The sequence below is a fragment of the Amblyomma americanum genome, chromosome 8 (assembly GCF_052857255.1).
Source record: "Amblyomma americanum isolate KBUSLIRL-KWMA chromosome 8, ASM5285725v1, whole genome shotgun sequence".
NCBI lineage: Eukaryota > Metazoa > Arthropoda > Arachnida > Ixodida > Ixodidae > Amblyomma > Amblyomma americanum.
The window spans coordinates 75,165,193-75,181,346 of NC_135504.1; the positions used below are offsets into that span (position 1 = coordinate 75,165,193).

Below are 16,154 nucleotides of genomic sequence, written 5' to 3' on the forward strand. Positions count from 1 at the left end.
AATCCTTGCGGTTGACCTCAGTGTCCCAGGTCAACAGCCCTTTACGGTAGCTAATGCATATTTCCCGTCTGGTGTGCGTGCAACTCGGCCCCTTGACTCACTCATGTCTAGTAGCCGATCTCAGGTTCTATTACTTGGCGACTTCAATTCGCACCATGTGACTTGGGGGTTTAAAACAGACAGCTTTGGTTCTAGGCTATTTGATTGGGCTTCTGGCAACAACTTGATCTGCAACAATTCCGGATTGCCTACGTTTGTTCGCAGTCAATGCCGCTCTGCCCTGGATTTAACTTTTTCCTCCCCAGGAGTCTCCGTTATGTCTTGGGCGCCTGTTGACTGTGCAACAAACAGTGATCATCTACCGATTAGTTTCAAGTTTGCGTGTAAATTAACTCTTCCTGAGCGACACCAGCGCACGTTAATAAATTACAATTGCTTTAAAGACACTCTAAAATCAGCCCTCCAAATCACTTCAGACACTCGCGCTCAGATAAGTGCCGAAAACAAGGCTGCACATCTATGTTCAGTACTGGACCATGCAAGGCAAAAGTCTGAATTTTTGGTTAAGAGAACAAAGGGTGCAATCCCAAACAGTTGGTGGAATTCTGAGTGCACGCGTGCATATAGACGACGGAAAGCAGCTTGGAAGAAACTTCTCATCAATCAATGCCCAAGAAATTGGCTGGATTATAAGTATGTTGCAGCAACATTTAAGCGCACTGTCGCCCGTGCAAAGGAGGAGTATAATACAAATCATTATGATTTCCTTTCCCAATCGGGAAGTAAACGAGCCTTCTTTAGTTTCATGAGGTGCAACAAGGTGATTCCTCCGACTGCCAACATTGAATCCCTCGTTCAGTCCCCTGCTGACATCGCAAAGGCCTTAGAAGATATTGCGTGTGGCCTAGAGCTTCGCTTTACATCTGCTTTACCTTCTCCTACTATATTCACATGCACCTCAAGTGATTTCACTGAGGTCTCTATGCCTGAGCTGTCGCAAATTGTTCTGCGCTTATCCCCAGCGGCTCCTGGCCCCGATAAGGTCACTTCATCTATGATCAAAATTTTGTTCAATGAATTTCCTGCAGACCTGTTGGCTCTAATTAACCATTCTATTAAAGGTCCTTGGATACCGCATGAGTGGCGTCTTGCTGAAATAGTTCCATTGCTTAAAAAGCAAGGGGAGGGCTTAACTTTAGACAATATACGCCCTATTTCGTTAACATCGAACCTAGTGAAATTGGTGGAAAGGGTCCTTCTCGGCCGTGTCATGTCATTCATTTCAGAAAATGCTGTATTGAATCCATGTCAAATTGGTTTCAGGCCGGGTTGTTCAATTTGGTGTGCTCATACTGATCTTGAGAGTCGTATTAAATTAGCTCGCAATAGAAAACAGTTTGCTGCGCTTGTCACCTTGGATATCAGTAAAGCATACGACTGCGTGGAGCACTCGACTCTATTACTAAGATTACAGGAACTCAACTTCCCAAGCTATTTTGTAGCCTGGATTTCTGTCTTTTTAGAAAATAGAGAATTTTACTGCTGCCAAAATGGTATTTCCTCAAGGAGATTTCCACAGACAAGAGGTGTTCCGCAAGGATCAGTTCTCTCCCCTGTTCTTTTTAACATTTTTCTAAGCTCAATTCCATGCATTCAAAATGTGAAAACTTATGTGTACGCCGACGATATTGCATTTTTTGCATCAGCAGGTGACATTCACACTCTTTATCGAACCCTGCAAAATTACCTCAATGTTCTTGACAACTGGCTAGGAAGAATTCATCTGTCCCTTAATGTGAAGAAATGCGCATTGTTAGTATTTCCAGTTTCTGTTCCTGTAAACATCTGCCTGGTCTATAGAAATAACATAATACCTCAAGTTCAGACGGTGAAGTATCTCGGTGTAATATACGACTCTACTCTCTCCTGGCGGCCACACATTGAGCAAGTTTCTGCAAAAGGAGTTCGGGCCATTGGCATCCTGCGCAGGCTTTGTAGTGCTAGGTCAGGCATGAGAAGGCATACGCTTCTGATGATTTATAAAATGTATGTCCGCCCAATTTTGGAGTTCGGGTGTGTTTTATTCTCAGGAGCTCCTGCCTATAAACTTCGCCCTCTTGTGCTTTTGGAGCGTGAGGCGTTGCGCCTTTGTCTGGGGCTTCCAAAATATGTCGCCAATGCTGTTCTGCACCTTGAGGCGCGAATGCCTTCGTTATCAGCTAGGTTTCGCCTTTTAACAGTTCAAACATTTTTAAAATTGTGCGACTCCCCTCTTCACGCTTCCAGTATAATATTTCTTAGTCAACCTTCCGCCTTTTTTAGTGCTGCCTGGTCTCGATTTCATACCCCGCAGATATGTTACGTGCAGTCCCTCCTTGATCGCATAAATATCCATTTCACTGATGTCCGCCAAATATATAACAACTCCTCATCTGTCCAGATTGAATTCGATGACATTTTCCCATCGAATGCAAAGCTGCAGCCCTTCCCGCTTCTTCAGGGTCTATTGCAGGACCACCTAAGGTCCTTTCCCTCTCATGTTCTTATTGCTACCGATGCCTCGCAGGATCGCGAAAAGGCAGGTGTGGGAATTTTTTCACCTTCACTGGATTGGTCTTTTTCTCTCCGTCTTCCTGACTTCACTCCAATTTTTCTGGCTGAATTATTAGCAGTAATCTGCTAATAATAACTGCGTTAAACCAATGCACCTTTGCATTGCACTGCATTAAGGTTCAAAGGGGTGAATCGGGCAGCAAAGCTTGCTCACGTGATTCGCGGGGTAGAATATTCGCGCTCCAGAGATGGAAACAACCTTTCAAACCTTCAGTGGCATTCCCGATAGACGCTAGCAAGCGGCCGCAAATGCGCAGACACGGAGAGTTCGCTTGAATGCAACTGTTCTGACGCGCGTAGCGACGTTACGCAAGAGATATCGCATCTTAGCGGCGACAGCAATGACAAACGCTGTTTACTCACGTTGCCTTGGCAGCGCCGACAAACCGCCGCCTTCTCCGCCCTTGCGTTTTGTGTTCAAACTTCCCGAAGCAACCGAAGGGCAAGGCCCGCACCGTACCACCTGAAGCTGCGCCGCACCGTCTTTAGTCCCATTGATTTACCAGTAAAATAGAAATAAATGCAGATAAAATGCGTATTATTTTTTTAGTTCTCCTAATTGTAATTTATTGAAGTTTATTAATTACGATGAAGGATATAAAGGTACGCTTATCCCAGATGGCGCGAGAGTCGATTTGACCTAGTTTACGCGGTTCATTGTAGTGTTTGGTTGCGTTGTCGTAGAAGTAGCTGTCCTCGAACTTCAGTTCCGACGCTGCTGGGCTAAATTTCTAGTTGCTTTCCAAGCTTGGATATACTTCAAGGCACGTTCCAGTTAAGGTGAGTCGAACTAGTTCATGCCCGCAACTGGCGCGTATCAAACTACCTTGAACTGAAAGTTAGTGCTTAGACGCTGTCTTCCTCATTCTGTCATAAAATGCTTGAACGGGGAGCGCTTGCTTCAACATTCATGAATAACGATGTTCCGCGTTCACTTCTGGCGTGAGTTTGCCAGAATGTGCACTTTGCTGTTCTTGTCTGATTAAAACCGGCGGGCTTTCAGATGAGCGTTTGCGGAAGTACTACGCGAAAACAAGTTCGCCGCGTCAATGGAATGGTTACTGACGAGGTTTTTATTTAGAGGAACAATTTTTTATGAGGTGTTATATGTGGAAAGTGCATTTCAACGGCCAAAATTAGGCCTGTGGTAAAGAAACGCATACAACCTGCACTGGGCTTCACAGAACGCGACCATTTTCGACATCCAGGCGGCTCCTGGCAGGACCAATCGCAACCCCCAGCCGCCAATGGGATGGCCAATGGGAAAAGAGCTTGTCGGAGCCAATAGAAAGAGACGTGACGTCAGATTCGGCCAGTAGCGATTTTCGGAGGCGATGACGTCGTTTGTGTGTCATGGTGCTCTTTGCTTCGTATTTTTTTGTGGTGTTCGTTTCTCACTCCCCCATCTTTGAAACTGTTCGTTTCGTGGTCTCCGCACGCCTGCTTGTTGTGTTGTGTTTCGTGCTGCAGCAAGTCTCAACGTGAAAGTGCTTCGGATTTTTGGCATCAGGTTTGTGGCCACTTTTCTGTGTACAAACCTTCGCCTGTATTTCGGGCGTGTTCGTTCAGGCGTAGTAAACAGCTAGGCGACACCGAGACGCTTGCGAAGCTGCCACGTTTGCCCTATCCGCTTCGTCGCCGCGCTCATTGTGTTGCCGCTCTCTCGAAATACCCGGGGCAGCCATTTTGAAACAAAGCTTTTAGCGCGTTCGTCGCTTTCGCGTCGTCCGGTATCCGGCGTTGACCCCGAGCTCTTAGCCGTTGTCGCGGTGAGTTGTGGACTTTGCGCATCACTTCGAGCACCGTCCAAGGGGCGCTGGCACCCTCGTTATGCTTGCCCTGTTCAGTCCCCCATTTCGTACCTTTAACGGGTCGTCCCGTCGCTGGCGGCGGCTCCGCTAAGCCTAACGACCCCCACCACCATCGCTGACCAGGCTGAGTCCGCTCCGGGGTGTACCCGGAAGACGGGCGGCTAAGTTTTTGCGCCGGAGTGTGTTGTTGCTGTCATCTCGTGTCTCTGGCACACGCACCATGACGGCTCGCGCAGAAACGGGCGCCCGTTCAGTTGGCGGGAATCGGCCGCGCGTCGATTGGCGCCCACTGCGGCAGCGCTGCGTTCGGGGCAGCGAGCGCCAGACTCGATAGAGCGCCGCGGTTGATGACTGCTAGCACGTGCCGTAAAGGGTTTCCGTTGGCTTGCCCCAAGTCGGCTTAGTCCGTGCATACGTTCAGGAGAGGTACCGTTCGACGTGTTTTGGTGCTTTGTTGAGCTTGCCGAGCAGTGCCTAATTTTGCCTTACTCCATTTTTCTTCTCATGCGAGATTGTGCATAGCATAGCAGGACTTTGCACGTGCTCGGATGGGAGTGGGGGTGTTCGCCTGACGTGTCGAGGCCCTGTGCAGGTGACGCAACCTAGCCATGGCCCGTACCAAGCAGACCGCCCGCAAGTCGACCGGAGGCAAGGCCCCGCGCAAGCAGCTGGCCACCAAGGCTGCGCGCAAGAGCGCCCCTTCGACGGGCGGCGTCAAGAAGCCCCATCGTTACCGACCGGGTACCGTGGCTCTGCGTGAGATCCGTCGCTACCAGAAGTCGACCGAGCTGCTCATCCGCAAGCTCCCCTTCCAGCGCCTGGTGCGCGAGATCGCCCAGGACTTCAAGACGGACCTCCGCTTCCAGAGCGCGGCCATCGGTGCCCTTCAGGTGAGACGCGCACCTGGTGCAGTGGCTAACTAAGGAAGCCCAGTGTGTCGGTTGTCTGCAGTGTGACCATACTCTGGGGAGCTTTGGTTTGGCAGACTCTCCTCTTCAGGATGCCGTGTTCGTATTGTAAAGAAATAAAATGGAGGGCGAGCTCCGGTCAAGCTGCCAAATCTGGCTTTCTACCTCGTCCAGACCATGCCTTAGGGCAATAAATTCAATTCAGTGCGGACAGGCCAGTAAGGCCACTGGCAGCAGTTGCGGTGAATGGTAACCTGCCTGAAATCTAGAAAAGGGAAATGGGCAAGACTTGTCTTGCAGGGAATTGACCAGTGGTTCTGCAGGGTCACAAAAGCAATTCGGCAGTCTGTAGTCGAACAGTCTGAAACTTTTCTTAGTTGCTTTGTTGTGCCTGTTGTCAAGCTTCATGGATGGAATGCACGCATGTGCTAACTAGCGATTACAAAAATTCTGGTCGCTGCATGGATGGATGGATGCCTTTGGCCTTTGTATCGGGCAACACTTTTTTTTTTTTTCGTGGACACTCCGCATTACAGAAAACATCGCAGAACTTGTCTGGTCCCATAGCCTGAGCTGCCTAGTAGCAGGACCAATTGTTCAATGTACCAAAAAGAATTCAGCAAACGTTTACAACAGTGAGAAAACAAAATTAATGCTAAATACAAACAAGGAACATCTGTGTACCAATTCTCAACAGGGTGAAATCAAGTGAAAGGTGACCATTGTTCAAATTAACCTGCTTGTTCACTAGGCAAGAAACTCTTCATGGAGCTGCTTCCACATCTGGTGGTATGGACCAATTCCAGATGAGAGCACCATGAAACTGTATCAGCCACAGACTAAGCATTTCTGGCTGTTGCTAACGTTGTACCGCATGCAGGTAACGTGAGTGTTTGATGGTAGAGTGTCATCCTTCATTAATATTGTGTCCTACGCCAGCAACACTTAATACAGAGTCGAGCGGCAGTATGCGCATCAGGCGCAACAGTGTTGTGGTTTCCGCCCTGTTTGAAAATGTAATAAACATTCAAAGGCTTTAAGTCACATGTCGCAGCTACAACCTAATTTCGAACAAGTCTAACTTGTATGTGATCCCCAATTCATATCTGAATCAAACATGACCCCTAGATATTTGAATGAGGTCAAAATTGACCCGTTTCTTCCTGGAGTGAGAAACCATGTACAGTAGCCAATGGGTAATTCAGACTTCAGTGAGGCACCGTCAGTTATCCCATAGAAGCACATACATATTCCCGATGGATATTTGGTCACCTGCCGGCCAAAATCAACCATGTTATCGCCTTTTTGCAGACACACAAGGCACCATCTTGGATTGAGGTGGATTTACTCTGCAGTTGGATTGGCTTGACATCATTTCGGTACCTCAATTTTGCCAGTAGACGTCCCTGCGGTCTCTGCCACTTCGAGGTGGCAGTTGGGTTGTCATCGCCGTCAACTTGCTTTTCTCGCTAACATTGTCGCGGGCAGTTATCGCTTGTCTCATCTGGTCAATCTCCCTGAATCGGGCGCCCTAAGTGAAGGGATCTTTGACGTGCACTGACATGTGACACAGCACACGGGGGCGCCTTTGAGTTTCGCCTCCATCGAAACGCTGCCGCCGCGATCGGCTTCGAACCCAGGTACTCCGGATCAGTGGCAGAGCACCCTAACCACTAAGCCACCACTGCAGGTAAAGTTTGCCGTTTCGTCACTTGGGTTTCTCCGACCATGTCGACAGAGTGGCGCTCCATCTTCGCGAAGTTACATCCGTCGCCGTTTTGTGATTGCGTCCAGCGGGTCCACCGCTTTGAACGAAAAGGGCCTTCTCTTTGTGTGTGTTTGACAAGCGGTGTGGTGCACACTTGGGCTGTGGACATGGCCCCGCCGGGTCCGTCAAAGAAGCATTCATCTCAAAGTTGTTTTTTGTACTTCAAGGATTTTCCGCACTTCGATTATTCAGATTTTCTGGACTGTTCGATTATTTGGACCATTTTTTTTTTTTTTGGCCCCTTTGAGTCCGAAAAATCAGTCGGCGACTGTATTGAGTTTCGTTAGTATTAATGTTTAAATGGTTTCTTCTAAACCATGAATTAACACGCTGTACTTCCTCGTTGATCTTACCTTCCATCTCGTGTAAACTGTTGCTGACAAAAATCAGTGCTGTGGCATCAGCGTACATTAAAGCTTCGCAGTACAATAACATCGAGGGGAAAATATCACGGATGCTGTCAGAAGATGTGGAATGGCTGAGGAAATTGGAGCTCTGTTGTGGATTGCAAGAATTGGGACAGCGAACTAAACGTGTGGGATGATATCATTTACAATCTTCACGGAACCAAACTGCACAATATAGCCGCATGAACAAGGTGTTCTGCCACTGAAACCGTGACTGCGTGCTGCCCATTACTGGCGGTTGCATCTGCACGTGTAGACAGACTGCATCACTTGTAAGTTGCATTGTGCAGCCATTAGTAACAGGAGCACCCTAGGCCAAATTAAAGGTGCACTAAGAGGAATCTGAACTAGGGGGGGGGGGGCTGCAGTATATGGTACTAGGGAATTAGACTCGTGCGTTTGCATCATTGTCCAAGATGCCTGAATACTGCTCTGTACCTTGCTGTACACAAAAAAGGACCCACAGATAACCAAGGACAATGTGATTGTGCCAACCTCGTACACTTCATTTCACTATGCGAGGCTAGCGAGGTGATCATTAGATCGCAGAAGACTTCACGAAACGGATAACGTGCACAACTGAAAAGGCCTGAAACTGAGCTGTTTTCTTCTCTTGTATTTCCCGAGCCTGCATGCAAGGCGTATGCGTTCTTTCGTTTGCAAAACGGCACAGGCGATCGGATCTGCAACGGATTGACCATCACGTAGCCCCAGTATCAGTAAGTAGTGTACACAGTAGGCCACAAATGTCATTCACCGCTTTTGGTCGGCTGTTCGGTATTCGCATTTTTTACGAAGATCGAAATTTCCAAGCGATGGTGTGTACCCACATTGCAGCATCGGCAGTCATGGTTGGGCAATCACTCTACCAAACAACATCTGTAGTGCAGCGCAGAAATGCAAGGAACAGCACAGGTGATCGGGGAGTTTTTTTTTTTTTTTTCTAAGGTGCCAAAGTTACCCTTGGGCTATGCATGAGGTGCGCACTAGTGGAAGGCTACTGATTAATTTTCACCTGGAGATCTTAACGAGCGCCGAAATTTCGACTCACTGGCGTTTTCGTTTTTCGCCGTCGTGGCTGGGATTGCACCCAAGTCCTTTGGCTCAGCAGCAGAGTGCCTTAGCCACAGAGTCACTGCGGCAGATTGATCAGGTCACTACCGCCAGGCATTTCAAGCTTTATGTAAATGTCACAACAGCTCATAACGTCCCTAATGCTCAACTGATCGTTGCGCTGTGTGTGCAGTGAAACAGCACAACATAACCGAAAGGTCATAGACAGCTGACACAGCAGCATCTGATGATCTTAAGCTCTTGAGAAACACCAGGAATTTAGCAAGTTTCACCGAGGTGTACTCGTAAAATGAGTGTGCAACCGCAAAACGTCATCCCAGCAATGCGGACACTTTACTAGCCTCGTCGATATGATCGTCAATGTAAAAAAACAAACTTACAGAGTACAACTGAAGAACAGTCAGTGTGACATTATAAAACTCAAAGAAAATATATATTTGTACACTTCCTGATCTTCAACGCCGGCAGGCAGACATCAGACTGTTGCGAATTTCTAGCTTTGCTGCCGGTGCCTCTTTAACTGCATTTTCGACTCGTAGTAGGGCGGTACAGTCCACAAAGTCGCTCGGAAATGTGGGCAATGCGGAAAGGACCGCTCGTCGCAGATTATTTTTCTCTTAAACCTTGAAATAAAACGATCGCCAAACCAAGAGCCGCTCACACGGTCGACACCAGGCAATCCTGTGACTGCAATCCCCCAACATGGCGTCGTTTGCTCGTTTAAGTTTTTTCCGGTAGATGGCAGCATTTTTGCACAAGGTCTGCTGACCTGACCCGGCATGCGTCGCTCGTGACATGTCGAAGGAGGGGTAAACGGCATGGCTTTCAGTGGGTAGCAAAACATTCTGCTGCTGGTGGCGTGGTGCAGTGGATGCCGCTGTAACTGGCGTCAGAAATACCCCTGTTGCCAACATGTCCTATTGCGAGGTCATGTATACTTTTCAGGCGGTTGGTAGGTTTTCGGTGCCTGTGTGCTGCAAGGGTCAGGCTTGTTCTAACTAGGCGCACATAAACATCTCTGAAGTGCATGTTTGCCGTACACTTGAAATCATTTTTCCATTTGTCAGTCGCTACTAGGTCGGGGTACTGAAGACCCGTACTTAACCCCTGTTTAAATATAGTTGACTCACAATTTCGGGCAGGAAATGCACTTCTCACAGCTCGCGACACTCTCCACAGCAGGCAGACCATACTTGAGCAGCTGCTTTCTTTTGCCAACCAAGCTTTTTTTTTTTTTTGCTGTGCCCTGTTTCCACATGATTTCTTGACGTCACATAGTTTGCAAATATGGAGAGGTCTATTTTTTATTGCTGGCAGCACCCTCTCTCTTCCTCGATCCTTAGACCACTGTACCGCCAAACAAGCGTCAACACACCTGCCTTTATATTTGTTGTCATGTGGACTACTTTCATACAACTTTTGCAGAGTTGTGCCTGATGTGTGCAGTTGGGTGTTGTGCTTTCGGTGACGTGCATCTGTGTTGTGGCCACCTTGCAGGAAGCCAGTGAGGCATACTTGGTTGGACTGTTTGAAGACACCAACCTGTGTGCCATCCATGCCAAGCGGGTGACCATCATGCCAAAGGATATCCAGCTGGCCAGACGGATCCGTGGAGAGCGCGCCTAGATGCGCCGCCTCAAGGACACACTCCTCTCTTCGTCCCGCTCGTCGTCCTCTCTCATTTTCATTGTGCGTGGGAGCTCCCCCTCTGTCTCGTTGTCCAGGCTTCCCTGTCAAGGAAAATGGCCACTGCCTGTCCTGCTGCGCTCGAATCTTCTCGGTGCATGTGCGTGTGGTGCGTGAAGGTCCTTGAGGCTGTCCTTCTACCTGTGTGCCCACCGTGTCCCTGGTGTGGACTGCCAGAATGCCTGGTTATTTGGAGGTGTTACACCATTAGCCAAGCGAGGACACTTTCATCGATACACCATGTGCAACATCAACCACGGCTCTGTTTAAATCCAGCATAGCAGTGCATGTGGGCTGTTTTCCTGTGTGCCAGCCATCTTTGGTGTCCTGTGCAGTGACCTTTTTTTTTTTTTTGAGGAGTAATGGGCTTTTTTTTCCCCCTGTTGTCATCTTGGCAAGACTTCTGCCTCTTTACTTTCACAGATTGGCTGTCACCAGCAGTCCAGCAGCTGCCTTCCTTCAGTAAAGCATCTGGTTTTTTATTTGCTCTTCTCCATTTCATTGATTGCATCGTTGTAAAGTGTTTTTGCATTGACTGGTAGCGTGCATAGTGCAACTTGCTCTGCCATGTGCTAAACAGCTCCCATCACACATGGGGCAACTGCTCATGTCATGTGCACAACCAGTCTTCAGTGAGAAGGGGGTGGGGGGTGCAGTGGAGGAAAGAGTCAGCCTTGGGGTGCTGTGCCTTTCAGGTACGTAACGACCTTGCACCTCTTCCCCCCCTCTCCATCCTCACAAGACAAGCATGGAACGCGTACTTAAGAGCTGCAGGTTGTACTGAGGGTTGTTTTTTTTTTCCCCCACCTGCCTTGGTTGGAGCAGATTCTCGTGATTTTGGGGACAAAATGAGGTTGATTGGAGGCTTCCTTGTGCAAACCGTTGTAGGCGATCCAAAGCACACCTCTGTGAGGTCAGCGGCGGGTCAAGCTTAGCGTGGTGCTCACTTCCACCTGGAGTGTCTCTGAGGTAGCCTCAGTTGTGTGCATTAGCACTCTGGACAGTTTATGCACAAGGATGCTTCAAATCTGCGAGCTCAGACATTGTGTCATTCAAGAACTTTTTGTCTACCACTGCCACATTGAGACGCAAAGCAGCTTCATGCGTTTTGGTTCTTTGCTGATTCACTCTAACCTCCTTTATTGAAACATGTCGGTGCTGCATAGCAGATCCTTTGCACAGGTTTTTTTTTTTTTTTCTGTTGCGCTCCCCTCCCTGTGCTGATGTCTCTCACCTTGGTGTACAAGTGAGCTGCCAAGAGGGGGCTAACAACCACTCTGGTTCAGTGTTTTTAATGAGTGTTTCATATATATTATCACGTCACCACCATACAGACGCACCTTCTTGCATGTAGCGGTAGTTTCGTAAAGCGACGGGTCGTAGCGTTTCTCAAAAGTCTGGTCTTCACCATAAATGGCAGAAAAAGATTGGAATAAAGTGCATCACATTCCAATGCATCGGACGAGTCGTTCATTCATCGGCAGCCATGGGTCATCCTTGTGGAGCAGCACATAATGGTGGTGCATTGCCACAGTTGCATTTGATTGCACTGGTTGGGTCTGCATAGCTCAGCATTCTTGCCATTGGCATAGGTGTTCCTGTAAAGGGTGTGTGAGGTTGGTGGCTGTATGCCTGCATTATGTGTGGAGCATTCATGCTGCATACAGGACCTTTAAAGAGAGTCTATAATTTACAGTATATTGTTAAAAATACGCGATTCTGCTCCTCTTGGCGACCTGGGCTGCCATCTGAATCTGCGCCCAGCATATTATGCAGTGCTCTTTGCATCTGCAATGGAGGCTCATTGGTTCCCCCAAGAACTCTTCCAGACGTCGCACAGCTACCATGGCCACAGCCATAAGTTCTGCCCACCAGGGAATTCCTGCATGATTTGGCTGCTGGCAGAGGTGCCACAGGAGCAGGGTGGACTTTTCAAGATGCAAAAAGTGACGAGAGAGAAACGCACAGATTCAGATGTGTACTACAGATAACTCTGCTTCTGCAAAACTGAAAAAGTTCTTGGAGGATATTTGTGAAGCAGTGTCCTTTAACAGCCTAGGCATACTGTAACTTTATAGACCTAATTGAGCTATAAAGCGAACGGCTTCGCTTCGCTACGCGGGTCATAGCAGAACTGGTGAGTTAAGCGCGAAAACGAGTGATTTCGCGCGCCGCGCAGGTGGTCGCCTGACCTTTCGGCACAGCCACGCGCTACTGCACACGTGCATGCTTGCCAGAGAATTAGGCGTGTGCATTCGACATGGAAGAGAAGGAGAGTGCGGCTGCTGCTAGACTGCAGAAAAGCTGAGAAACTCCATTGAGTAACCAGTCTGCGCCTACAGATAGTGTATACAATACCAGCTAAGCTAGGAAGCATAACCATGACGTCAAACCAAGCATAACTGAAGCTTTTCGCTTGTATATCCAGGCTTAACCAGAGCTAAGCCACTGCCTAGTTTTTTTTTTTGTTGTTGTTTCAAGTGATCGTTAAGCATTACAATGGAGTAGACTCAATTCGAACTCCAAGGGATCAGAGGTTTTTGAATTGTAAGAATATGATCAAAGAACGAGTTGCTTTATCAGCTTCTGCGTGCAAATAGTAATTTGCAACTCTTTCACCATGGGAACATAAGATACCTGCTTCAGCACAAAAAAATAGTGAAAGACGTTATGTCTGCTCGACCAGCAGTCTCAGACTGGTCATATGGTTGGAAAGTTATCAGCTTCTCGATAGAGCAACTACATTAAATGGACTATGCAATAAATTGAGATTACGTAAAGCAGACGAGAGATAGGCATGTCATCACTCGTCACCCCAACGCAAGAATGTTTAAGCTAGCATCAGTGACACCGAAGATTAAAAATTACGCTCCTCGCCCCCCTCAACTCGTACACGCGGGGCACCAGACAAAAAGAAAACAGCTCGCTGACTGGGCCCCGCCCATGAACACGTCATCCGCTGACGTTCCTTTTGGAACTTCCGGTTGTCGCTCCTAGCCCCCCAGCAGCAGCGTCAGGTTTCTTTGCTTGTCGTCTGTTGTAGTCAGCAGAAATGGACCCGGACCTCGAGGCGCGACTGCTCCTCGAGGAGCATGCGCGAACGGTAGCTACACTACGTTTATAAGTGTGAATCCCTTCAATAAAATTTGTCAGTTCAGCGCCCGTCCTTGTCGCCTCGTCTCTGTCCTCGTCTGTTCAGCGCTGCTTTTCCAGAAAACCATGTACCAACACGCCCAACTCGCCGCATTAACCAAGCTCGCTCTTACGGCCGCGATGGGCGTCGAGCCCTATGCGTTCATGCTGTACCGGCTGAACGCCAGCGACGACAGTAGCGACTAGGCGAGCCACTGCGAGTGGCTCCCGACAGAAGGAGGCGGCAGAGGAAAATTGAAACCATATGCGCGAAGGCAATGCCCTTGCTCGCGCAAGGTCTATGGGTGGCCACGAGCAGACGATTTTCACGGCTACCGGAAGTGTGCTCGTGACGTCGTGGCTCCAGCGAATGAGGACGTGTGGTGGCCTGGCGAAGTCATGGGTACAGTGACGTCTTTCTTCCACGATTTTAGTTCTAAAATCGGTCACTACGAGCACACCAATCTGCCCGCGAATTTTAAAAACACGGTTTTTAAAAATTCATAAATTGCCAGCTCAGTTACGAAGACGCATACTTGGTGTGAATGCTTCTTATCATTTCTAAGCATTGAAAACATTTACAGGCGACTTTTTATTCATGTCATAGTCCCTAATTGGGCTACTCAATGTAGTTAAGAACGGGAATACTGGGAGAGTTGGTAGGGAATTGTTTAACTGCGCAAAGAAACGAAGACGTGCCTTCTTGTTCTCTGTCTTCGTTTCTTTGCGCAGTTAAACATGATTGGACTACATTAAGTCCGAATTATCCAGAATTCTGACAGTCTTATGGCTGACCACTGCTGAAAAGTTCAGCAGTGGTCTGCTTTTAAGTGAGAACTGCTCCGCAGTCACTCCTTTCACAATTATGTAGAAGAGGCAGCACCAGTACCGAAGACCTTTTTGTCACTCGTTTTGCTGGCGCTTCTTGGGTGCACCTGGCGTGCTTGAACCAACTCTTGGTTGGAGGGACGTCCCCTTCTTGTCTCTCCCACGTTCTGGGCTATAGTAGAAATTGAGGCCGCGTGAGTAAACACTTGGCTGATGGTGCCAGCAGCTGCCTTCTTTGTACATATTTACACTGTGACTGCGAATTGGAAGTTAATATAGTGGCGCTTGTTGAAAGCACCGAGTAACGTATTTGGAGGGGTGCAAGTTCACGTGCTAAAGGCCTACACAGCTTTATCTGTCTCAAGTAATGTTACTGCACGAACTGAAGGGTGCATCACTCGATTTCTGAATTGCATATGCACTGTAATGACTAGTTGGAAACTTCGTACTCGCTGTTATTTTTATCTTAGGGAAAAATGGCAAGCATAAGAAGGTCACTGATCTCGTTCAAAGGAATATAGACACCTAACTTTGGTGGCATGTGGTATTCGCCTACGACCGCTAAATTGCGGTCAGTCGAATTTTTCTGTCGGGCTGGTTCGGTTCCTTCAGCTGAACGCTGCTTGTGACGCCTGTGTGGTTGTACGTCACCTGAGGCATGCAAATAATGCGATATAATCGCCGCTTCGTCGTTTTAATTCGCTACAGTGCTGAAGCCAGCCTTCCTCAAGAGCCACAATGCAAAAGCAGCTATTATATTGCAGTTTTTTTCATGTCTCACGTGACCTATAGCCATGCTTTGGCATCATAGTCACCGTTTGGCTGTTGAAGCCGAAACAGCACAACAAAGAAATTCGATTGTAAATTATTGGTCGCAGGAGAATACCACGTGGTAATCCATATATAATAATGCCTTGCGCATCATTAAACGCATCCAAAAATTAGGTGTTTATACTCCTTTTAGGAAACTGGCATCAGTCTGCTTGAATGTGAGGCACAACTAGCATCGCATATTGGCTTCATGGTCAACCCACCGTTTACAGCGCGCAGTTCTTTCGTTTGAAACCGGATGGAACTCGGCGCCATTACGGACGTTTTAAAGCCGCCGGCGTGAGCGCAGCAGTAGAAATATTGTGTGTAGCTGCCGAATGTGTTCTTTGTATACGAAGATGCGGAAATACGTGCTGTGTCGTGCTTTGCAAGACGGAGAGTAAAGATGTGGTACGATATCGTTTGTGAGCTTCACGGCCCCGAACTTCGCGCCCGTTCGCCATGCCCCCTTTACGAGCGCGCGAACTCAACACGTCCGCCAGCGCTAGGTAGCTAACGTAAAAAGACCGGTTTCGATCCTGGAATATCTGCAAGGGTAGCAACAAGCTATTCCGCCGCCGAAACCGTGATGGCGTGCTGCCCGTTGCGTCTGCATGTGCAGCGACACTGCATTGCTCAGAAGTGTTGGGATTTGTAACAGAAGCGCACGAGGACGAATCAGGAACGGGAAACAATGACGCGCTCCTGCATACTGTTACTGTTGAATACGCAGTGCACAGCCGTACGAACGGGCAACGCTTACTGTCTTGGTGCTAGGCTTGATGCATGGTGTTGCTGCCACGAGAGCTGACATTTTTGTACGTATCTCTTTGTGCCGCCTTTCTGTGCTAAACAAATCGGGAGAAAATTTTAGGCGTGCTATGCTGATGTTCAGGCCAATGGGCGCAGCAACTTCCCTGCTACGAAGAACATTGACTGGCGATCGAGACCCAGGCTTCGCGCTTTACTACGGTGGCCCATTCCCTAATGCGGTATTTATCTGCGAGAAACCTGTCAAGGATAATTTAATTTTCCTTTTTACTCTACTGCGTGGATCCAAAAGTGACGAAGCTGTCAATACATGCCGCTTCTGCAGTGCGCAGTTATGATGCAGCCG

The 16,154-nt window shown here is 48.3% G+C and overlaps 2 protein-coding genes across 7 annotated transcripts in view; one reads left to right on the plus strand and one right to left on the minus strand.

The window, feature by feature from the left end:
- Nucleotides 1-3,105, minus strand: part of LOC144101936 (uncharacterized) — a 97,198-nt gene extending 94,093 nt beyond the window's left edge. Inside the window, exon 1 of one of the 4 annotated variants that reach the window (XM_077635171.1) lies at nt 2,977-3,105. Coding sequence is in view for 1 of the 4 variants with exons in the window: in XM_077635169.1 (XP_077491295.1) it covers nt 2,822-2,833 (12 nt within the window). In the remaining 3 variants the exon portion in view is untranslated. The other 3 variants (XM_077635170.1, XM_077635172.1, XM_077635169.1) reach the window with 3 other exon arrangements.
- Nucleotides 3,033-11,724, plus strand: LOC144101938 (histone H3.3A). Of its 3 annotated transcripts, none has more exons than XM_077635176.1 (3): nt 3,033-3,393; nt 5,017-5,314; nt 10,079-11,724. In XM_077635176.1, exons 2-3 carry the CDS (start codon nt 5,033-5,035, stop codon nt 10,205-10,207), a joined length of 411 nt encoding a protein of 136 aa, XP_077491302.1. In that variant the 5' UTR covers nt 3,033-3,393; nt 5,017-5,032; the 3' UTR covers nt 10,208-11,724. The 3 variants fall into 3 exon arrangements, with proteins under 3 accessions (XP_077491302.1, XP_077491301.1, XP_077491303.1); XM_077635175.1 differs by having other exon boundaries at nt 3,230-4,123; XM_077635177.1 differs by lacking the exon at nt 3,033-3,393 and adding an exon at nt 4,142-4,382.
- Nucleotides 11,725-16,154: the final 4,430 nt, after the last annotated feature.

Coding starts and splice junctions, on each gene's coding strand:
- LOC144101938 (XM_077635176.1), top strand. CDS start 5,033: ATGGCCCGTACCAAGCAGACCGCCCGCAAGTCGACCGGAGGCAAGGCC. Junction 5,315..10,078: donor CGGCCATCGGTGCCCTTCAG/GTGAGACGCGCA, acceptor GCCACCTTGCAG/GAAGCCAGTGAGGCATACTT.